This window comes from Corylus avellana, chromosome ca2 (genome assembly GCF_901000735.1).
Source record: "Corylus avellana chromosome ca2, CavTom2PMs-1.0".
Lineage (NCBI taxonomy): Eukaryota > Viridiplantae > Streptophyta > Magnoliopsida > Fagales > Betulaceae > Corylus > Corylus avellana.
This window is the reverse complement of record NC_081542.1, coordinates 4,893,047-4,916,662: the sequence shown is the minus strand read 5'-3', so window position 1 is coordinate 4,916,662 and position 23,616 is coordinate 4,893,047. Positions and strand designations below refer to the sequence as shown.

At 36.0% G+C, this 23,616-nt stretch overlaps 5 protein-coding genes across 5 annotated transcripts; 4 read left to right on the top strand and 1 right to left on the bottom strand.

The window, feature by feature from the left end:
• Positions 1–520: 520 nt before the first annotated feature.
• LOC132170951 (uncharacterized) lies at positions 521–5,162 on the bottom strand. Its single transcript, XM_059582112.1, has 8 exons — positions 4,995–5,162; positions 3,998–4,079; positions 3,839–3,906; positions 3,615–3,712; positions 1,724–1,860; positions 1,516–1,583; positions 1,076–1,139; positions 521–896 (listed from the first exon to the last, which is right to left on the bottom strand). The coding sequence occupies exons 1-8, from the start codon at positions 5,003–5,005 to the stop codon at positions 879–881; spliced, it is 546 nt and encodes a 181-aa protein (XP_059438095.1). The 5' UTR covers positions 5,006–5,162; the 3' UTR covers positions 521–878.
• Positions 5,163–5,424: 262 nt separating this feature from the next.
• LOC132172114 (large ribosomal subunit protein eL18y) lies at positions 5,425–8,489 on the top strand. Its single transcript, XM_059583565.1, has 5 exons — positions 5,425–5,518; positions 5,622–5,711; positions 6,811–6,939; positions 7,026–7,208; positions 8,078–8,489. Exons 1-5 carry the CDS (start codon positions 5,516–5,518, stop codon positions 8,234–8,236), a joined length of 564 nt encoding a protein of 187 aa, XP_059439548.1. The 5' UTR covers positions 5,425–5,515; the 3' UTR covers positions 8,237–8,489.
• Positions 8,490–9,537: 1,048 nt separating this feature from the next.
• On the top strand, positions 9,538–10,159 carry LOC132173037 (pectinesterase inhibitor 3-like). The gene has a single exon (XM_059584596.1). It carries the CDS (start codon positions 9,552–9,554, stop codon positions 10,071–10,073), a length of 522 nt encoding a protein of 173 aa, XP_059440579.1. The 5' UTR covers positions 9,538–9,551; the 3' UTR covers positions 10,074–10,159.
• Positions 10,160–12,468: 2,309 nt separating this feature from the next.
• On the top strand, positions 12,469–13,131 carry LOC132173125 (pectinesterase inhibitor-like). Its single transcript, XM_059584711.1, has one exon. It carries the CDS (start codon positions 12,493–12,495, stop codon positions 13,009–13,011), a length of 519 nt encoding a protein of 172 aa, XP_059440694.1. The 5' UTR covers positions 12,469–12,492; the 3' UTR covers positions 13,012–13,131.
• Positions 13,132–21,274: 8,143 nt separating this feature from the next.
• On the top strand, positions 21,275–21,817 carry LOC132168597 (21 kDa protein-like). Its single transcript, XM_059579591.1, has one exon. It carries the CDS (start codon positions 21,275–21,277, stop codon positions 21,815–21,817), a length of 543 nt encoding a protein of 180 aa, XP_059435574.1.
• Positions 21,818–23,616: the final 1,799 nt, after the last annotated feature.

Genomic DNA, 23,616 nt, shown 5'->3' with positions numbered 1-23,616 from the left:
TGCAGAATTACATCAGGAGCCCCAGAGAGGATTTAACCATTTTTAAAGCTCCATCACACAATACACACATTTTCCCATCAATTAATCCCACTGGTCTCAATTCCTTGTTAAGACTTCATTTGCTTAAATGTTAAAACTAAACCAGGTGATGAAACTCACACAGTACTTGTTATCTATACTGAAATTGGCAGCCAAGCAAAGATCCGAATCGAGATCCAGTGCAATACTACTGTGCAATACATTTTATCTGGACCATCAAATGCACGGTCCAAATCGAACAAGAAATTAGTGAAAAGAAAAAAGAGGGGCCTTCTAGGTGGCTGAACCACCCACTTGGGTGAAAGGAAAAAAAATGGCTTTGTAGTCACAATCTGGATGGTTTATTAAAAAACCCACAAAAAAGGTATTGCATAAAGTTGAACAGCCCACAAAACAAATGCAATACTTCTCAATCCAAGATATCCAGCTCTACTTGGTTTCCCAAGTGACATTTAAAGCCCATCATAACGTTACTTTGATATCAAAAAGAAAAAATATGGATATCAAATTGAATCATTCAAACTTATGTGGTTTAAACACAAAAAGTTCAGAATTGAATGAGACAAGCTCCAAGCAATTCAGCTCTAGTATTTCCCATGACCACCAGAAGAAAATTCACCAATGTTACATGGAATATGCACCAAAACTCATTAACCGATCGATCTATATGATAAAAATGATTTCTTCACTGTGTACAGCAACAAAAAAGAAGGAACAACACGGGAAATGGTATACATATAATACCTTTATCCGGATACTAACATCCAGAAAACAGAACACTTCATTTTGCATAGATCTTTATCCTGTATGGACAGCACCACAGTGGATTGAGTACATCCTCAATCAAGACGCTCCATCTGCAAAGCAAGACAAAGATCAAGGTTGTTTCCTTGTTGGAAATAAACATACCATATAAAGCCAATATAATAGGAACAGTCAAAATGGTTCTTCACGGGAGAATGCCTATTTGCGCAGTAACATTAAAGAGCAGAGAAGGAACAAAGAGGTCAGGATTTAAGCTTTAACCATGACATACCTTCCAAAGACCATCGTTAAGATAATGCATGTTGTCCACTCCAATACCCTTGTTGATTGCTTTTCTGTAACCCAGGGCAAATGGTTCAGCTTATTAAATATGCAGCAAAGGAATTACCTCTATACTTAATAGTGAAATCGTAGATGTGATAAATGAATACGCACATATGTGTGTGTATGATTTCAATATAATTATAGGAAACATGGAGCATATAAAGTATATTACTAATTAGCAAATGGTGAGGTGCTAGTTTTTGATTAATATGATGTAAACCAAAACTTTAGGCCTGTGCTTCTCACTATTGTCACAGACATGAATTGCTCGACCACCCTTCTGGGAAGAGGAGGGGAGGGGAAAAGAAAAACTAGGTGTTATCTACTCGCCACTTCTGGTTCAGCACTCTAATTACTAGAAAATTCAATACATAAAAACTAACTTACATGTCTTTTGCTGACATTTTTGTAAATCCAATTGCAAGGGCATGCTCCTTTCCTTCTGCCATAATGGCCTGAGAGTATTCAGTTCTACAGATCAGAAAGATACAAAACTAACCTTCAACACTTTAATATGACACAATTACTATGCATCAAAGAATTATTGCAAGTTTGACATGATATGACGGTAGCCACAGACAAAATGTATTTATACCACTGGAGTTTCTGCCTCCACATCTTCATCCAAAGCACCGCCAGGAGATGTAAGACCAGGACACATTATGTTGGCACCAGCAAGGACAAATTTTATTGCACCTCGGTCAACTTGTAACTTCTTCATTATATTTGGATCTGTAAAACCAAAAATAGAAAATAATGTTATAGGCCTTGAATTTTAGGGATAAGATTCACTTACACGATGAGAACATCAAGCGATAATTACATTAGCACTAGACAAACTTTAAAACTACGTTTCACTGAGAACCTAGAATCTTAATTGAAGTCCCACATATACTTCTGTCCAACTGGATTTAAAAAAGAAATGGTAAGTGACAGCACTCTAATTGGTTATGTACATGGGCATGTGGAGGAGATTGAGGAAAGAGAGCACGCACAAGAGTTACACTAGAGGTGGTGGTTCTCCTATGTGATGTTCATGTCATAGAACTAATCTCCTATTCTGTATAATGCAACTCAGGACACCTCAGTGAAAACTGGAACAGTAATGGTTTCTGCCAACCAAAAAAAGAAAGAAAAAAGAATTGAAATGGTTTTGCAATGTCAACACCTTTTTTCTCATTTTTTCTTTTATAGTATTATATCCTTTTTTTCTTGCTGAGCTGTCGTCCTTGGTAAAGTGCCAACCCACCAACTTTATTGGGCTACTCCCTGGATCTAACATCATCTTACGTATATTTCCCTAATGAGGAGGCAGAGACTGCTTCTAGACCATGAGACATGTGTGTACTGCTTAGATGATTAGATGAGTCAAAAAAATGGAAGAAAGTTTTCATAGAAGAGTAAGAGAAAATCCAATATTGAGAAGAAGAAAAAAAAGGACTATAAAGATTTACAACATTTTCCAAACTTAAGCTTCCATCTGCTGGAAATCAGCCAATAAGTCAGTGGATACAAATCTCAAAGAGATAGCAATCTGATGATAAAGGACACCGTATACTCGTGATAAGTTGGCCTGTAAATCAGCAAAAATGAAATGTTCCTCCATTTTTATGAGTAAATCAATCTTATTAGAAGGCGCAACCCAAGTACACATAAAGTATACAAGAGAGAAACAAATCCAATTAGGGAGAAGAAAGAGAACATAGATCAAAAAATTCAAAAAAATTTGAAAAACAAGAATTATTGGTAGCAACCGTGCACTCATAAAAGGTTTTGAACAACATATGTTCCTCCATAAAAAGTTGCTCTTGGGCCCCAACCAGAATGGGACTCAACCCCACGTTTAAAATTCATATCCCACTTTAAAGCAAGATGCCTAGAAAGGGAAAAGCACCTAAATTAGTTGGTCATTACCCAAAACCCCTGATCATTTCATTCACTCCATGGTTCTTTTTCACTGCTTCTGAGGTGTATGGTAGAAACATCCTACTGATTCCTTTTTCTTCTTTTCCCCTTTTTGGTCAGTAAGTCACACATGCATCTAGCTGGTCATCAATGACCTCGCTCTCCATTCTATTCTTAGAGAAAAAGAGGTGCTATTTAAGTTAAAGCATATTGGTAAAATCTATGGACATTTTTTTTTTTTTATTAGTAAGTCACGCACCAGGTGGGACTTGAACTCATGATCCCACCCTCCATCTGTCTAATACAATTTTTAAATACATCATAAAATAAAATATAAGTCCCACCTCCATAATTCAATCTGACTTCATTTCAATACATACAGATCAGTTAAGACAACCCAGAAAAAAGCATCACATTGCAACAGAAAAAGCATAGCAATTAATAAGACTGGCTATTACTTATCAAAAAAAAAAGAAAAAGCATAGCAATCACTTTTAAAGTGACAAATTTTTAGTGTAAAGTAGATGTGAAAATGTAGATAAGATACAACTGTCCCAAAAAAAAAAAAAAAAACACTTTACATTGATGAAGGAGTCGTAGGGTAGGCATGTATGGTCCATCACGCACATTGAAGAAGAGTGGCACATTGTTCACCAGAACCAGGTTTAAATGGTTTTGACTATTAAAACAAGATAGGGGAAAAAGAAAAAAGGAAGTTGTCAGAAAAATGGCTCAGATATACCAGATACCACAGTTATCATGAAAGAAAGAATGTGAGGGAAGCAGAAGCAACAGAATTACAAACCATTTAGCAACAATGAGAGGAGACTTCTTCGGAAGCAAATCGTCCAACACTGGTTCAAGACCTGGATACTGCAATAGAGGTGAGATTGAGTTACATATAGATTGAAATAAATTTTGAAACTTTTAAGAATATAGTGACAAATTCATTGGTAAACATCACCTCCTCTGCAATACTTTGTCGAATTTTGCGTTGCACGGATGCCTTGACTTGATTTTGTGCAGAGACCTCTTCAGAGGAAAACCTGGAAGAAAACAAAACATGCATGGTTCATAAGACCACAGAGTTGTAGTGCCAATGTTTGTAGTGTCAGATTAAAGAATAGACCACCCCAAAATCAAAACAATAAAAACTAATATTACACAAGTTTTTGGTCAAACCAACAAAAAGCCTAGAATCCATTAGATGAATTAAATATATCACCACAATGGCATAAAAAAAAAACCCATTACTGAGATTTCCAACCACCGAATTACATATGCAGACACATCAAGAAACACTGGAAGAGCCTACAACAAGGTGATCATAAAAAACCCATTCTTGAGATTTCCAACCACCGATATTACATACGCAGACACATCAACAAACCATGGAAGATCCTGCAACAAAGTGATCCCCCACTGTCTGGAAATCCATCACTTCCCCAAACATCATCCTATATATTGCCCCATGCCTCATGTGGTGTATTTAGTTACTTAAGCATGGCCCATCAAAGCTTCAAAATGCTTTTCTACAAACGGAAACAATTTGCATTCCAAATCCCAACATAAACAACCTCCGTATAATACCCCATCCACTGTAAAAACGAATGCCCACAAGACCCACTTCCCCAATTCACCAAAATGGCCTAGCACATAGTGCACAAAAATGTAAGGACCAACATAGTGGTAAGAGTCGTATGCGTACTTCCATAAAGCAACACAAAACTCATAGCATTAAAGGCATCAATGAAGTGCAAGCCACAAACCATAATCATCAATACACCCAAAAAAAAAAAAAAAAATCTTGGATTCAAATATAGCAAACCCAACAGGCAAAACGATGGGTATCGTTTTCTAATTCAAATCAGACAAAACCCAGAATAATTTGATCCAATAATGAAAAAAGAAAACACAAATAACTACATAAACACAGACAGAGAGAGCTTAAAAGAGCTTACTTTTTGAACATTTTTCTGTCGGAGAAACGACGAGTTAAAGATCTAGAAGAACTTCAGGAAATGGGTTGGCCTATCTAACTGGGGTTTTAGGTTTAGCATCGATCTAAAACCTCGGGTTTCAGCTCTTGGAATTGGAAAAGAAGGTCGGGAACAGTTCGCTCGGGGCGCACTTTAGTCTGCGTAGTTGGTAAGCCGAGCATTCTAATTGGGCTGGGCCAATTCTGTTGGGTTTGACCCGTTTGGGTTTGTCGGGTTAGACACAAATTCCTTTTGGGTCAGTGTTGGGCTTTGAGAAATGGGTACTTGTAGTCCATGATTCGAAGACTAATTATTTTCTTATGACAGACACGTGTACGTCCCAAGATCTGAAGGTTCACGAAGATCTATACACCTCCCTAGTTTGATAACGCACAATAAAAAGCCCCTCAAAACCATAACCCTAGCTTTCACTCTTACAAGCTCCTCACGTTCGTCGCGGCGTACCCAGCACAACCAGAGACGCAACAGCCTAGCAAGCTCCAATGGTTCTCTCTTTCTCTCTCTCTCTCTCTCTCTCTCTCTCATTCTTATTCTTATGTCTCTCAGCTGACTCGTGTATATGTGCGTGTGTGTTTCATTTCCATAAAGGGTATCGATCTGGTCGCAGGAGGTAAGGTCAAGAAGAGCAAGCGTACTGCTCCCAAATCCGACGATATCTACCTTAAACTCCTCGTGAAGGTGTCTCCAAACCCTCCTTATATACGATTATTTTTATTTATATATGTGAACCATATTTATACGTGTGATGTACCATGATGTGGTTTTGGTGTCTTGGGAAAATCTTAAAGCAGACCCACGTTCGTTTCTGTTTAGAGTGCAGTCTCAATCGTAGAAAAGTTGTCAATTTAAGTACATTCTCACTTAAATATCGGTCAAATCGAACATGAATGTGTAATTTTTAACTCAAATGACACGGTGGGGATGTGGTTTATGCCTCATACTTTCAAGATTTATGACTAAAGTCGTTTACTTTAAAATATGGTCTTTGAATGGAATGCTGGATTTGCGATTGAATTTATATTGAACTAGTTAATTTTGCTCTTTCTTCCACTTGCGGAATCTGCAAATGTCCTTGCAATAGAAACTTTAATCCTAGTTTTGGTTGTAGGATACAGAATTCATTAGAGAGGGGGACACTTTTTCACCATTTGCAGATACTTGTATCCTTGTTTTGAACCTATGACGCACATGACATTTTAGTGGGGAGCAGTCTTTTTTCGATTTGTAGTGTTCCAATGGGGATGCCTGAACAAGTGACCTCCAAACCCATGTATTGCACCTCTGAATGTCAATGACCGGTCTTGGCCACCACTTGTTATTTTTGTTTGACTTTTATAGTTGCAGAACAAAAGTTATCTACACAACAGACTTGATTATAACTATAAAAAATATGAAATAAGGAATCCATGTAGTGATTTATTGTATCTTCATAATGTATTAGCTGCTCCGCTGACTTTCTAAGCCCTATCACATATTCAAGATTTTTGCTCCTTAAATTTGTGTCCTTTGTTTGAACTATTCTAAGGAGGCTCACTGTATTATTCATTTTTTTGTATGATATATTCGGAGGGAAAAACACTATGTTTTGTGATTTACTGATTTATTTAAAATGTTTCTTTAGAATTTTGCTCGATTTTGGATTATGTGAACTTGTATGGATTCTCTTTATTTGGAGAGAAGAAAAAAACATGTTTGTTGTAAATGGATTAATATGGGTTCTTGTTATAGTGTATTTGTGTATGTTTCTGTGTAGTCTGACTTGATGCTACTTAATTAGCTTTACCGGTTCCTTGTTCGGAGAACTGGCAGCAAGTTCAATGCAGTGATTCTGAAGCGCTTGTTCATGAGCAAAGTCAACAAGCCACCACTTTCTCTATCTAGGTTGATCCGTTTCGCAAAAGGAAAGGTTTGTATTTTGTTTTTCCAATTTATTCTTGTAAAATATAGTTTATTGGGCATTAAATCTCATTACACCTTTGGTTGGTTTTATAGGAGGATAAGATCGCTGTGGTTGTTGGGACTGTGACTGATGATACTCGGGTTTATGAAGTTCCTGCTTTGAAGGTTACGGCACTGAGGTTTACTGAGACTGCTAGGGCGAGGATTGAGAAGGCAGGTGGTGAGTGCTTGACGTTTGACCAGCTGGCTCTCAGGGCTCCATTGGGACAGAACACGGTATAGACTTTTGATGCCATTAGCAGCGTTCTTTTTTATTGGTCTTTTATGGATTTTTTTTTCTATGTTCTAGTGATTAGCTTCAATTGCTAAGTACGATGTCTAAGCCCCCTAGACTTGTATTCAGCTTGGATTTTTTTTATCTAATTCTAGTTTGAGGGCTTATATTCTACTGAAAAATTGATGCATCCTGTGAATCTTATTTTAAACTAAAAATCTTTGCAAATTTCCAAACAAATGTTCTAAAAACTTTAGATTTAACATCCTAGAAGTTTGCCGATACAGTGCAAAAGTACCAAGCATCTCTCTTTGCCTTGTGGATGCTACGGATTGTTCATGCCTTGCATGGTGGAGGATGAGATTGTGGGTTCAAGTCCCACCGGTTATGGGTTCTTACTTTACATTTTTGGTTTTTTTGGGGGGGGTGGGGTGTATTGTGGGAAGGTCGTAGAATATGAAAGTTAGAGAAGAAAAGACAATAAGTGATGGAATAGTGATACGTGTAATATTATATTTCTCAATCATTTAATTGATTAGTTTTACTATTCACATCATTTTTCAGTTTATTCCACTTATAAAAAAAGGGTTTATTCTGAATTGATGGTGCTTTAGTCATTCCCTTCATTATCACAGTTTCATCTCCCTTCTATTGTTTTCAAAGGCTATAGAATATTAACAAATAATATGGATTTTAGTTGCATATTAATTGATAAAGAAATATAAGTTATTCCCTAGCTGTTTATTTGAGAGGCATCATTTTCATCGCGGTTGCAAAAAATTGCTTCTTACACAAATACAAATGAATTTTTTTCTTAATAGTCAGCAAAATTGTTAAGAGCTATTGTATTAAAACATAATCGTGGATGCAGGTTCTTCTCAGAGGTCCAAAGAATTCTCGTGAAGCAGTGAAACACTTTGGACCTGCTCCTGGTGTGCCACACAGCCACACCAAGCCCTACGTGCGATCAAAGGGAAGGAAGTTTGAGAAGGCCAGAGGAAGGAGGAACAGCAGGGGATTTAGGAATTGAGTTCATTTTATTACTTGTTGAGCAAGTGTCATTTCTGACTATGTCAATCCAAATTTTTGCTGGACTATTAGGTGGTTTCTGGCAGTTTTACGTCAATCTTATTTAAATATGCACTGCTTGTTACTTGAAGACTCGTTTCTTATTTGACACTGGTTCGTCTAAAGTGTATTTGGGGCAGCTTGATTTCGAAGTTTTGACACAAACGTTTCAGAAATGATATGGTTTCTTATAAAATCCCAGTTTTCGAAGCGGATGTGTCACTTGTCTGCTGCATATTTGTTCCATTTCTGCAGCCGATGTTTCTGATTAATTCCATTTAATACCAGATGATGTAAAGCATATTTTGGTTCGCATGGGAGAATCCCGAAGCTTTACAAGCTAATGCTTGTAAACCCTTCATTTTCAAGCCCCACAAAAACTTATGGCATGCATTTCTTGTTGAACCTCTTAATAAGGAACTCCTAACCAAGAAATTCGACTTTTCTCTTGGTGAAGCAACTAACCATCCATTGATAGCAGGGCCATGGGGAATCCAGGTGTTATTGGAAGACAACACGTGCTTCTCACTCATAACGAATGAAATAAGATAGTTTAAAGGAAATCAATGCTTACTTCAACTAGAGGTGTCTGACAGAAACCCTAACAAATTCTCAGAACCTTCACTCTGCCTATAAATATGTCAGGTTTGGCTTTCCAACACAAAGGACTCCTTGGGGAAGAACACGAACATAAGTGCTACAAATGAGATTGGATTTACTTGGACCTTCTCCAAGAAGGGGTGCATCCATTAAAAAAAAAAAAAAAACTTGGCACTATGATATGCCATACAATCATAATCATATATGATAGTACGTGCTTCATGCCAATTTTGGGAAGACATGATGACAGGAGGTGAGGTCTAATAATGCGTGTTTTTAGTATTCAAACTATCCAAAAAAACAAGGGAGATGTCCTCATAATCCGATCTTCAACTTCTGTTATTTTAGTTGGTATTTTGAAAAATGCTTCAATATTATTTTTAGCATGTTTGAAAAGTTCATAGATACGATTAAAATCTAAAGAAAGTAATTAAAATAGGTGGAGTCGAAAATGTTTTTGCTAGAAACATGGGGATTGAGTGGATGGTGCATGCAGCCTCATATTGTCTAAAATAATCCCAAAAAGACTTTGTTAAGCAGAGTAATTGTGTGGTCATACGCTTCTCTCATGCACTAATCTAATCCCTCTACTCTTTATATATATACTTGAGTCTTGAATGTATTCAATATATAACTACTCCTATTTGACAAGATAAAATTCTGTGAAAAAACAAAAGATGAACACCATTTCTTGCTCAAAGGTCTTCCTTGTGCTGCTTGTAACTCTCTTGCCAAACCAAATTTTTGCGGATCAAAATTTAATCTCCTCAGCTTGTGGTCACACTCTGTACAAGGATCTGTGCACCACAACTCTTGAATCGGACCCCGAGAGCAGCTCGGCTACTAGTTTTGATGTCCTAACCAAAGTTGCACTAAAACATGCAACATCTACAGCTACCGAAATACATGACCAGGTCACAACACTGCTCAAAGGATCGTCGAGCAATAAGGATGCCCTAACAGGTTGCAATAAGAACTTCCAAGATGCAATCGAACGACTTGCGGCAGCGAGCAAGTCCCTGGCATCTAAGAAGTACTTTGATGTTTATACATGGGTGTCGTCTGCCGTGAGTTCTAGTGACACATGTGGCGAAGGCTTCAAGAAAGTGGGAGAAACCAAATCTCCATTAGCCGATCAGAGTACCACATTTGCCCATCTTGGCAGCATTGTCATAGACATTACCAATCAACTCAAATGAAAGGCTGCTAATCTCGTTGTCTCAACTCAATTTACATATTGAGCTTAGTTTTCGGCAATAAAAAAGTCCTTCCGTTACACAACTAATGGATTTGTAGGAAGGAAATTGTATGGAGTAATGTCTAATAAACTTGCAGATTGTGGTTGTTTCAAATTACAGCATTGTCTTCAAATTTACATTTTCTAGATACTAATCTCTGCATTTTTTGGATGCTGTAAAATAAATCTACATAATATTCTATAATTCCAAGATCAGGTTTCCCAATAAACTGATAAAAGAACTTACCAAAATCCATAGCAATAAATAGCCTTTGAATCTTGATTTGAAAGCCTAAAACACCAAATAATAGTTTCTCTCATTTGGCCCCCCTAAGTTACATCAAACCGATGAATGTTGTGTACATTTATAGGGTCCGGAAAGGGTACATTCCCCTTCTGGATTCCTTTGCTTTGCGTTTGTTTGCAGCCCCTTATGGCTGCTTTGATTCGACTAATGGGCCAAATTATTTATTTGACTCGTTTCTACTTGTTCTTCGTTCTTGTTTTCTTGGTTTGTTTACGGCACCGTATATGGGTTGTTTCAGGGCATTTGTTAGGGTTGGACACCCTATTTGTATTTTTATTTGGTTGTAATTTTCCCCTTCCCCACCGCCATCTTGAAAAAGAAAAATTTATGCAATTCATAAATATTATGGGCACTATGGGCAGCAATCAATACCCAATATGTTAATATGCTCCTTAAAAGTCTTTGGTGATAACCATTTTTTAATGGATCTGCAATCATGAGTCCTGTGTTAATATGTTCTATAGGCACTCGCACTTTTTGAACTTCCTCCTTAGCGGCAAAATATTTAAGCTCCACATGTTTAGTACCATTAGAATATATGTCGTTCTTAGAGAAAAACACGACAGCATAATTATCACAATAAATTATCAATGGCTTGACAATAGTGTCAACAATTTCAAGTCTTGAGATAAATTTCCCCAACCATAATATATAAATTGTGGCCTCAAAGCATGCCACAAAGTTAGTAAAGTTTGAATTAGAGTAGCCAATCACCTCTTAGAACTTAGAAGTGAGCATATAATCTTTTGATCCTCCTAAGTATCTTATCACTTTCTTTGCAGCTTTCTAATAATCCATTTCAAGATTGCTTTGATATATGCCCAACATACCAACTACAAAAAACAAATTCAAATTAATTTTATTTTTATTTTTTAAAAAAGTAAAATAAATATATATATATACAAAAAAAATTATAGGGGTGGCTGTCGGTTGTTGGGGGTGGGGGGTGGCCTTCAAGCCACCCCGAATCTGCCCTAGGGTGGCCCAAAAGGCCACCACCGGCACAGGTGGCACGTGAAGGAGAAATTTTGAAGTTTTTTGGTGTGCGTGGTTGTTATAAATGCAAGCTTTGAGCGCTAATATTTTCAAAATTTGAGACGTGCAAATAGTATTTATGTGCGAAAAGCCACATATGAATAGTAGTACTGTTCACGAGTGAACTGTATGTTACTATCCACATGTGAATAGTAGCACTATTCAAACGTCTATATTTTATGAATATTGATGTTTGAACAGTAAAACGACACAAAATTAGTGAAGTTTTCCAAAAAAAAAAAAAAAAAAAAGTCACTAATTGGACTTTATTCATTTATATATATATATTTTAAAAATGAATTTTAGTTTTTGGGTATTACATAATGCTAGTCCAAATGCGAGTAATGTCTACAAAAAATAGTGGAGTTCCTCAGCTACTCATACAAGAAGGGTATCTTCCAGTAAAACATTTAGGCAAATTACATTGGTTTCGAGAAGACCAACAACTTTGATTTTTCACTATTAATTGAGAAACTTACATCAAGGATCAGTTCTTGGTCGTCAAAAAAGTTGCCATTTTTCAAGCAGATTTTACAACTTTTATCCTCTGTCTTGTACAACATACAAATGTTTGGTCCAGTATTTTCATCATTCCAAAGGAGATTATCAATTGAACAAAAATTCAATACTTTGGATCGTTTGTTACTAAAATTCTGAAAATCTTATCCTAATTAACCGGCCAAAAGGCCAAATGGCTAATTGATTAGGAAAATTAAATAAATAAATCAAACTTCTAGTTAAGTATTTGTCAGTTTTTCAATATTATCTTTAGCATGTTTGACCAAAATAAAAATAGTTCATGGTTAAAATGAAAATCTAAAGAAAGTATGTTTTTGTTAGAAACGTGAGAGTGGACAATGCTTGCAGACTCATACCGTTAAAACAAAAGCCCAAAAATATATACTTGTGTGGTCATCCGATTCTGTCGTGCACTAATCTAATCCCTCTACAGCTCTATATATATTTGAGTCTTGAATGTATTCTTTAGCTCAGTAATTAGTCCTATTAGAGAAGATCAAATTCTGTGAAAAAGCAAAAGATGAACACCATTTCTTGCTCAAAGGTCTTCCTTGTGTTGCTTGTAACTCTCTTGCCAAACCAAATTCTTGCTGATCAAAAGTTGATCTCATCAGCTTGTAATCTCACTTTGTACAAGCAACTGTGCACACAAACTCTTCAAAATGACCCCGACGGCAGTAAGGCTACTAGTTTTGAAGTCCTATCCAAAGTTGCACTAAAACATGCAACATCTACAGCTACCCAAATACATGACAAAGTCATTAGTCTGCTCAAAGGATCATCGAGTGATAAGGCCCTAAAAGATTGCAAAGAGAACTACGAAGATGCACTTGATCAACTTGGAAGGTCGACCACAGCATTGGCATCTAAGAGATACAATGATGTTAATACATGGGTGTCGGCTGCCATGAGTGATGCTGACTCATGTGACGGTGGCTTCTCGGACGTGGGAACTGCCAAGAATCCATTAGGAAGTCAGGGCACCACATTTAGCAACCTTTGCAGCATTGTCTTGGCCATTACCAATCAACTCAAATAGGTCCTTTTTGTTTTGATTTTGATGAACATCTATTTTGATGTCAAATCGATGTTGGAATGTCCATGCATGTGTTCCAATATTTAATATATATATGAATAAAACAGAAATACCGTTATTTTAGTTTTTTTTTTTTTTTTTCTTTCTAAATTGGGTTGAAGGAATTTTTTTAATTTAGTTTATTAAAGTGAATATAGATTTTGTATGCTCTAGTGATAAATATCAATTTAATAAATTAAATCAAAAGAATTTCCTACTAATAATTTGTCCCAACCAAAATAAGTACTATAGGTTACATACCATTTATCTTCCATTCATTTCATCTTATATCCACAATGCAAAAGGAGGATGAAAAAGCACCACCAATTGCGACCTTGGGTGGCTCACACTGCATGATCATGTCATACGATATAAATATTGTTCATTTAATATAAAATTTCATTTTTTGTCAAGTAACAGTAACTCAAAACATCGCCCTTCTATTGTTTTCAAAGGCTATAGAATATTAACAAATAATATGGATTCTCTTAATAGTCAGCAAAATGGTTAAGAGGCGCAATTCTTTTGTATTAAGCATAATCATGGATGCAGGTTCTTCTCAGAGGTCCAAAGAAGTCTCCTGAAGCTGTTAAACACTTCGGACCTGCTCCTGGTGTGCCACATAGCCACACCAAGCCGGATTTGAGATCAAAGGGAAGAAAGTTTGAGAAGGCTAGAGGAAGGAGGAACAGCAGGGGATTTAGGGTTTGATTTTGTTAGTTCTTGTATTGGCTAATTTAGTGATCAAAATGGAAGTTTGAAAGCGCGCAACAAAATCCAGTTATAGGCCAAGGCTGTCCGAACAGCAAGATAGCCTGTCAGGACAGCAATTCCAACAAGCTGAAATTCATCCCCTGCAATAGGTGTCCGGACAGGGTGCTAAGGTGTTCGGACACCACTTCCAGCAAGCAGCCGAAAGCTTCTTCGAAGGTTATTGTCCGGATAAGCACTTACCCTGTCCAGATACACCGTAGATTTTATGCCCAAAACGTGTTTTTAAGTGGGCCCAGATCTAGGGTTTTGTACGTGATATAAATACATCTTTATAGACTTGGAGAGGTACAGATTTCTACCCTAGATTTCGTTAGAGGCTATACTAAGAGAGAGTTTATGTTGTGAGCTAAATCATTCCTCTTAGAGTACTTGTTAGTTTGATTTGTGCACTTCATTGAGAAATCTATCGGAATGATTCCGTAAAAGAGAATCACGTTGAAGAAAATTGTGAGCAAGGAGACGAGTTGTAGGCTTGTCGATCTTATAGAGCCAAGGTCTTGCAAAGGGTTGTAAGTGTTCCTAGTGTCTATAATCTCTAGATAATCTTTTGATAGTGATTTTCTGGATTTGGCTGCCTCTGAGAGATTTTACTTTTAAAACGCTTTTTAAAAGATTTCCTCTTCGACACCAAAATATCTATGTTTGCGTAATTTACTGCTTTACATATTTTGGTATTGAATTGTTTGTTGCCTCTTATTTGTTAATTCTGCATTAATTGGTATTTGGAGTCTGCATATATAGCATTTTTTTCAGAGTTGATTTTATTACTTGTTCAGCAACAAGTGTCATTCATGCACTATTGGCAATCCAAATATTTGCTAGACTATTAGATCCTTGTTCTAAAGTGTATTTGGGGCAGCTTGATTTCCATGTTTTGTTACAATCATTTCAGAAATGAAATGATTTCTTATGAAATCCTAGAAGCGGATGCATCACTGTCTGCTACATATTTGTTCCATTTCTGTAGCAGATGTTTCTGCAGAAATGGAACACTTGCTACCAATCTCACCTTGTAGCACTTGCTTCCATCATGTTCACCCTTTATTCTATGATATGCCATACGATCATAATCATATGTGATAGTACTTGCTTTCTGGTTTTAAAGGAAAGTCTATGCCAAAATTCAATTTTGGGAAGACATGATTATAGCCATCCATAGCTTATAACTTATAAGCCTATAGCTCACAGGAGGTGAGGTCTAATAGGATGCAGGTGTTTTCAATATTCAAACTATCCAAAACAAATGGTAGATGTCCTCATAATCTGATCTTCAAAATCTGTCATTTTAGTTGGTAGTTTGAAAAATGCTTCAATAGTATTCTTAGCATGTTTGACAAAAATTCAAGGATGCGATTAAAATCTAAAGAAAGTAAGTTAAGATTAGGGAGTTAAAAAGGTTTTTGCTAGAAACATGGGGAGTGGTGGATGGTGCATGCTCATATTGTCCAAAAGAATCCCAAAGAGACTTTGTTAAACAGAGCGATTGTGTGGTCATTCTCTTCTCTATTCTCTCGTGCTCTAATTTAATCCCTCTACTCTTTATATATATATATATATATATATATACTTGAATGTATTCTTTAACTCAATAACTACTCATATTTGACAAGATAAAATTCTCTGAAAAAGCAAAGATGAACCCATTTCTTACTCAAAGGTCTTCCTTGTGCTGCTTGTAACTCTCTTGCCAAGCCAAATTCTTGCTGATCAAAATTTGATCTCCTCAGCTTGTGATCTCACACTGTACAAGAAACTGTGCACGAAAACTCTTGAATCGGACTCCGAGAGCAGTTCGGCTACTACTTTTGAAGTCCTATCCAAAGTTGCACTAATACATGCAACATCTACAGCTACACAAATACATGACCAAGCCACAAAATTGCTCAAAGGATCGTCGAGCAATAATACAGCCCTAACAGATTGCAAAGCGAGCTACGAAGATAAAATTGAAGAACTTACGAAATCGATCGATGCCCTTGCATGATGCATCTAAGAGGTACGATGATGTTTTGACATGGGTGTCGGCGGTCCTGAGTGCCAGTGACTCATGTGACCAAGGCTTCAAGGAAATGGGAGAAGGCAACAATCTGGGTGCCACATATAGCCAGCTTTGCAGCATTGTCTTAGCCATTACCAAACAACTGAAATGATCTATTTTGATGTAAAATAGATGTTGGAATGTCCATGTGTCCCTATATTTAATACAGGAATAAAAGAGAAATGCCATTATTTTAACTTCATTATTATTATTATTATTATTATTATTATTATTTATTTATTTTTTTCTAAATTGGGCCGAAGTAAATTTTTTAATTTAGTCTATTAAAGTGAATATAGATTTTGCATGCTTTAAAGATAAATATCAATTTAATAAATTAAATCGAAAGAATTTGCTTCACCACCTCATATCTAGACTAATAATTTGTCCCATATTGTTGGTTACTTACCATTTATCTTCCATTCATTTCATCTTATATCCACAATGTGAAATACAGGATGCAAAAGCACCACCAATGGTGACCTTCTGGTAAAGGAAAATAAACCCAACATTATGTTTCTTATGAAAACAAAATGCAAGAAAACGAAGATGGAGGAGTTGTGGGTTAAGCTTGGCTTTGCAGGTTTGTTTGTGGTGGAGCCAGTTGGTAGGAGTGGAGTTGTGGGTTAAGCTCTCTTATGGAAGGCTGATGAAGAGTTAGAAATTCAAAATTGTTCCAGACGGCACATCAACGCCATTGTGAAACATTCAGATAGTGCAATATCTTGGAAGCTAACGGGTTTTTATGGACATTCGGATTGGACCAAGCGACATGAGTCTTGGGCCCTTATGAGACATCTCAAAAATTTCAAACTCAAACCTTGGCTTTGTTTGGGCGATTTTAATGAGATCGTAACGCAATATGAAAAATCAAGGGCGGCTTTAAGGAAGAAGGGCAGATGGACTTATTTAGGGGAGCACTTGAGTACTGCCATTTGAGTGACCTGGGATATAAGGGACCAAAATTTACCTGGACAAATTGCAGAAATTCAGAAAACTTCACTAAGGAACATTTAGACTATGCGGTTGCAAATAGCAGTTGGTGTTCGGTCTACAGGAAGGTGGAGGTACGGGTATTAGCGGGCAGGTCTTCAGACCACAAGCCTCTGCTCGTGCGGCTTGACAGTGGGAATGACGCACGGGTAGAATACAGCAAAGGTTTCAAGGTTGAAGCATCTTGGATTGTGGATGGGGAGTATGACCAAATTGTTTGTGAAGCTTGGGAGGGAGGAGGTCTGGGAGGATCAAAGATGCAGCTGGTTCGGCAAAAGCTTGCTCACTGCCAGCATGATCTGTCCAGGTGGAGTGCACGCAAATTTGGGAATGGCGAGAGGAAACTCAAGGAAAAGACCAAGCAGTTGGAGGCTTTACAGAGGGAGGAGGGTCCTGAAAATTGAGAGGCCATCAAATTGATTCATTCCAAAATTGATGTGATAATGGAACAAGAAGATCTTCGTTGGAAACAGAGTACAAAACAAAACTAATACGAAGTAGGGGATCAAAATACGCCCTTCTTCCATGCATGGGCCTATCATAGGAGAAGAATCAACTATATTCGGAAGGTGTTGGATGAAGCAGGGGTGGAATGGAAAGAGATAGGAAGGGGTGGCTTTGTACAGTTCTACCAATCTCTTTTCTCTGCAGGGGAGACACAAGGAGTAAGTGAATGTATTGCTAACTTGGAAACCCGTGTATCAGCTGAGATGAACGCAGGTTTGCTGCGTACCTTCACCTCGGCCGAGGTTGAAACTGCTTTATTCCAAATGCACCCGCTAAAGTCCACAGGGCCGGATGGCTTCTCCGCATGCTTCTACCAACGATCGCGGAACATAGTTAAAACTGAGGTTTGCAATGTTGTCATTGATTCTCTTAATCATGATCTTTTTGATGTCGATGTTAATGCGACAAATATTGCTCTTATCCGGTTATTCCCAAATCCAATAATTCCTCACTGGTGACTGATTACAGACCCCATTAGCTTGAAGCAGATGCATCACTGTCTTCTGCATATTTGTTCCATTTCTGCAGCAGATGTTTCTGCAGAAATGGAACACTTGATACCAATCTCCCCTTGTTGCACTTTCTACAATCATGTTCACCCTTTATTCTATATATCCATTTGTTGTGTAAAGCCTCGCCTATCACCTCCCAAGTCTGGTTAGTAATCAATGAGTCCATCTCATCCTTCATGGCTAACTCCCACTTGGTTGAAAATTCAACAATAAAACACACCAAAAGGATAAGAAAAATAAAAAACGCCTAATAATACTCCTATCCTAAATTAATCTATCACGAATTCTGCATCACTCTGCCTAATGCATAGGCTTTCCAACACAAAGGACTCCCGGGGGAGAACTTCCCCAAGAAGGGGTCTTCCATTTAAAAAAAAAAAATTGAAAAAAAAAAAAAAAAACTTGTCACTACGACTAATGGACAGAGTTTTTATAATCAAATTTTCTAACATCTCATTTTCAATTGATAATATGGATATTCCATTTACTTTTTCTTGTGACATTGTCAATCTTAGGTAGGATTTTATCAAATTTAATTTTGAAAAAAATTATTTCTTCATAAGCAACCGTAACATGTATTGTCAATCAAATTTTATACTCGATACATTTAAAAAAGAATCAAATATTTTTATATAATTTAATTTGCCAATCAAAGCACTTTCGTTTATTTGTAAAATTTCATTTAAAACTTATTTTTTATTACTTACTAGATCAGAATCCGTGCAATGCGCGGAATTATTCATTATAATTTAATTTTAAAACTTAAAATACATATCATTGTATTTTTTATTATAGGTCAAAAAAGTTGTATAAAAAAATCTATCATGCCTATTTCAATAAAAAAAAAAAAAAATACTAAAAGTTATATAACAGTATATTACTGAACATAGTAACACAATTACACATAAGATTGCATGAATATATAAATCACATAAAAATATACTATCATAAGAACCATATATAATTTTAGTTTTAATCCATATAAATTAAAACATATTAAAACATTCCCATATGTGTAATTTAAAATGGAAACAAAGTGTACAGAAAAAAGAAAACAGCAAGAAAACCTGGAATGAGTTAAAAATTAAGACCCTTAATTAATTTTAATTTAAGCACATTAAAAAATACATAGTAAATCACAAAAAATAAAAAAAATAAATAAAAAATTGGGAACCTTTGTTTTCTTTATTAAGACAATTAAATATATTACAAATAAAACCCCTACGTTTTAATATAAAATTTATATAAGAGAAAAAATAAATTTGAATAAAAATAATATATAAATTTGAAAAAAAATATAAGGGACACAAACAAAAACAGAAGTAAAAACTATTCTAGCCCAAAACTTGTGACCCCTAGGTTTTAAATGCCCAAAACTTGCTAACTTTTTAAAACGCTACATGTCGCAATTTTATGCACTCTCTAAAACATGGATTCCTGACACGTGTCGTAATTCTAAGAACTCTCTAAGCGAAAACTCAGCTTTTACACACACACATATATATATATATATATATGAACAAATAAAATCCCTTAGTTTTAAATGCCCAAAACTTGTTCACTCTTTAAAACGCCACGTGTCGCAATTTTAGGAACTTTCTAAAACATGGGTTCAGGACACGTGTCGTAATTCTAAGCACTTTCGAAGCCAAAACTCGACTTTTATATATGTATATATGAATATGATTAAATATATAGCTACTTATCACTTGATTCAAGAACATGAAATAATAAGACTTAAGAAAAAAAAAAAAAAAAGTGTTGCGAAAAATGGAAAGCTATAAAGTGCAATTTATAGGAATACAATGCGAAAAAAAAAAAAAAAAAAAGGATGTTGAAAAGACAGCAAACAATTAGAGTTTATTACACTTCACAAACTTTTCACTTTCTAAAATTTTATGGCTGTTGACACTTTCATATGAATAATGAATTTCAATCCATCATTACTATTACCAAATTTAGGGTCTTTAATTAGATACTATTTATTAACTTTTACCATATTAGAACCTTAAATATTTTTTTAGAAAAAACCTTTATTGTACAATTATTAATTGGGGCCTTAATTAGACACTATTAATTATTAATGTTTTACTATATTAGAGCCTTCAAATATTTTTTTAAAAGGAATCTGTACTTTACAATTATTAATTCGGGTCTTAATTAGATACCTTTTATTACTTTTTTACCATAATATTAAAGCCTTAAATTTTTTTTTAGTAAACATATTTATTGCATAATTATTAGTTGGGGGCCCTAGGCAACTGCCTAGCTCGCCTAGGGATCCGGATCTTCTCAGTCCATTATGGACTAGAGGATATCCAGTTTATGGCTAGAATTTCTTTACAGAAATCCTAGTACCACAAATGTGTCACGTGTCCTCCGAATAAAAAAAAATAAATAATAATTAATACTTAAAAAATAAATAATAACTAAAATAATAATAAAAAAAAGATGGGTGGCCGGCAACCACAGTTAGGCTTGGGGCGAAGCCACCCTATGGCCCTTGGGGCCAAGGGCCAAACTAAAAAAATAAAAATAAAAATCGTTTTGCCCTTTGGGGTGGCCCGACCACCCCCAAGGGTCATGGGGTGGTCCGGCCACCCCCAGTGTCTAGCTATCCCATATTACTTTATTAATTAATTAATTAATTTATTTTTAATCTTAAATAATATTTTATTATTATTTTTTGTTAGTGGGACATGTGTCCTATTTGTAGCTCTAGAAAAAAATTCTAACCATAAACTGGATATTCTTCATTTCATTTTGAACTAGAGAGGATCCTATTTTCTCGCCTAGGGCTTGAGCCGGCCCACACTATGATATGTCATACGATCATAATCATATATGATAGTACTTGCTTTATGGTCTCAAAGCAAAGTCTATGCCAATTTGGGAAGACATGGTTATAGCCATCCAATCCATAGCTTATAACTTATAAACCTATAGCTAACAAGAGGTGAGGTCTAATAGGATGCAGGTGTTTTCAGTATTCAAACTATCCAAAACAAATGGGAGATGTCCTCCTCATAATCTGATCTTCAAATTCTGTCATTTTAGTTGGTATTTTGAAAAAAGCTTCAATATTATTTTTAGCATGTTTGACCAAAATTAAAAAGTTCATGGATACAATTAAAATCTAAAGAAAGTAAATTAAGATAAGTGGAGTCAAAATTGTTTTTGCTAGAAACACGGGGAGTGAGTGGATGGTGCATGTAGGCTCATATTGTCCAAAAGAATCCCAAAGAGACTTTGTTAAACAAAGTGATTGTGTGGCCATTCTCTTCTCTCTCTCTCTTGCACTAATTTAATCCCTCTACTCTCTCTCTATATATATACTTGAATGTATTCTTTAACTCAATAACTACTCCTATTTGACAAGATAAAATTCTCTGAAAAATCAAAGATGAACACCATTTCTTGCTCAAAGGTCTTCCTTGTGTTGCTTGTAACTCTCTTGCCAAACCAAATTCTTGCTGATCAAAATTTGATCTCCTCGGCTTGTGATCACACTCTGTACAAGAAACTTTGCAGGAAAACTCTTGAATCGGACCCCGAAAGCAGCTCTGCTACTAGTTTTGAAGTCCTATCCAAAGTTGCACTAAAACATGCAACATCTACAGCTACCCATATAAATAGCAAAGTTACAAAACTGCTCAATGAATCATCGAGCAAGGTAGTTAAGGGTGCCCTGAAAGATTGCAATGAGAACTACCAAGATGCAATCGAAGGACTTACGAAATCGAGCAATGCATTGGCATCTAAGAGGTATAATGATGTTAATACATGGGTGTCGGCTGCCATGAGTGCCAGTGACTCTTGTGACCAAGGCTTCCAGGATGGGGGAGACGACAAGTCTCCATTAGGCAAGTCTCCATTAGGCCATCAGGGAATCGCATTTACCCGGCTCTGCAGCATTGTCTTGGCCATTACCAATCAACTCAAGTGAAACTCATCGTCTATCAGACTTTTTGGAAACCCAATTTTATTTCTCAACTTAATTTACCATATTAAGTTTAGGTCTCGGTAATAAAAAAAAAAAAAAAATCCTTTCATTGTACAACCGAGGGATTTGTAAAGCATCAATAACATGTCATGGTCTAGGTGCCAAGAAATGGTTTTACTTTATTTCAAATATGAAATGGAGAGGATCCAATTCTCTTGTGCTTCCATTTATCATAGCACAATCCATGGCCTAGAAATAAATTACTCTGCTTTTTTCATTTTTCTTTCATGAGTAGGAGGTTCGGTGTGGCGGAACCACCCCATGGCCTTATGATGATGATGTCGCTTAATGCATTCACCACCTAAAATTATCACACACATCACACCACCTCTACTAAGACACTTAGCCATTAAAGGAAGGGATGAAAAAAAATGATTTAAAGTTCAATGGTTAAAGAATGACATAAACAAGGAGAAAACAAGCCAGTTACTAATTAAAGAATTGGAAAATCAATGATAACATAAACCAAAGGTAGAACCTCGCGTGAGCACATCAGCTTACCCCATTAAAGGGCGAAACATGCCACCAAACAAGCAATTTCATGAATATCCAGACCCCTCCCACCTCGATTGTAGAGCTCAATTACAATGGAAACATCACTCAAAAAAGTTTCTTTCTTCGGCCTCTAATGTGTCATTTGATAACGGGTTCACAACAAATGTCAAAAGAAGACATGATTTGTCAACTCTAAAGTCTTCAATTAGGAAAAGCTTGAACGAGTAGTCACTGCATAAAAGAATATTAATTAATAAATTTCTTACTGCAGTTTCAGTATAGGCTCCGTTTGTTACGACCTAAAATGTTTTCTGAATTTTTTTTTTTTTTTAATGTTAGTCAAACCATAAATATTTTTTGGTTGACCGGGATAGCCTTCTTTAAAACCGTAAACGATTTTCTAAGTTTGAGCTTCTCACTCTCTCTTGCAATTCATTCTCTACCGTCACCAGAGGTTGTCGACCGTTGTAGGCCATTGTCGGAATTCGCCAAAATCCACAGTTGGATGTTGTTAGAGTTCACCGCTTGCCAAAGATTGTCGGCGGCCGCCATTGCTTGCCCTTGCTGTCGATGGTTTTTGTACAAGTCATGCCGAAAAATGTATAAAGGTGAAATGATTTCCCTAAAAACATTTTTTTGTGAAAAACATTTTACGTCGAAACAAATGGAATCTTATGTTACGTTTGGTACGCAGAATAACCATTCCATTAAAAAAAATTAATAGCTTATATTTATTTGTTTTACTATTCGATTTGTATATTAAAGGGACAATGGTCATGGCGACGAAATACTCTCGCTGCCAACATAGGATCCAAACAAGTACCCAACTGCCAAATGGCTTGTTTTCAAGGAATAGCCAATCAACTGGAAATCACGCCTCATGAAGCGGACATCACTAGATCAAATCTTTCTCCCCCTTTCCCTCTTTGGCTCTCTTTGTGCGAACTTGTCAACAAAATGCTAAATGGCGTATTAATTAACGAAAAAAATAGTTTATTCAAGCTTAAAATATTATCATAGTTCATTAACTATTTGTCAGATTTCAATTTCTTTCTTATTAAATGTTACGAACCTAAGTTCGCAACGGAATAAATTAGGTTATAAGGGAACTTAGACCTTTCAAACATAAGGTTTGTAATTAATTCTTTTCATGCCTTTATTCATAGCATATCCTCCTTTAAATAGAGAATTCATTACATTACATAAAAGATCTAGGACTGAGTCAGCAGAAACCCTTATATATATAT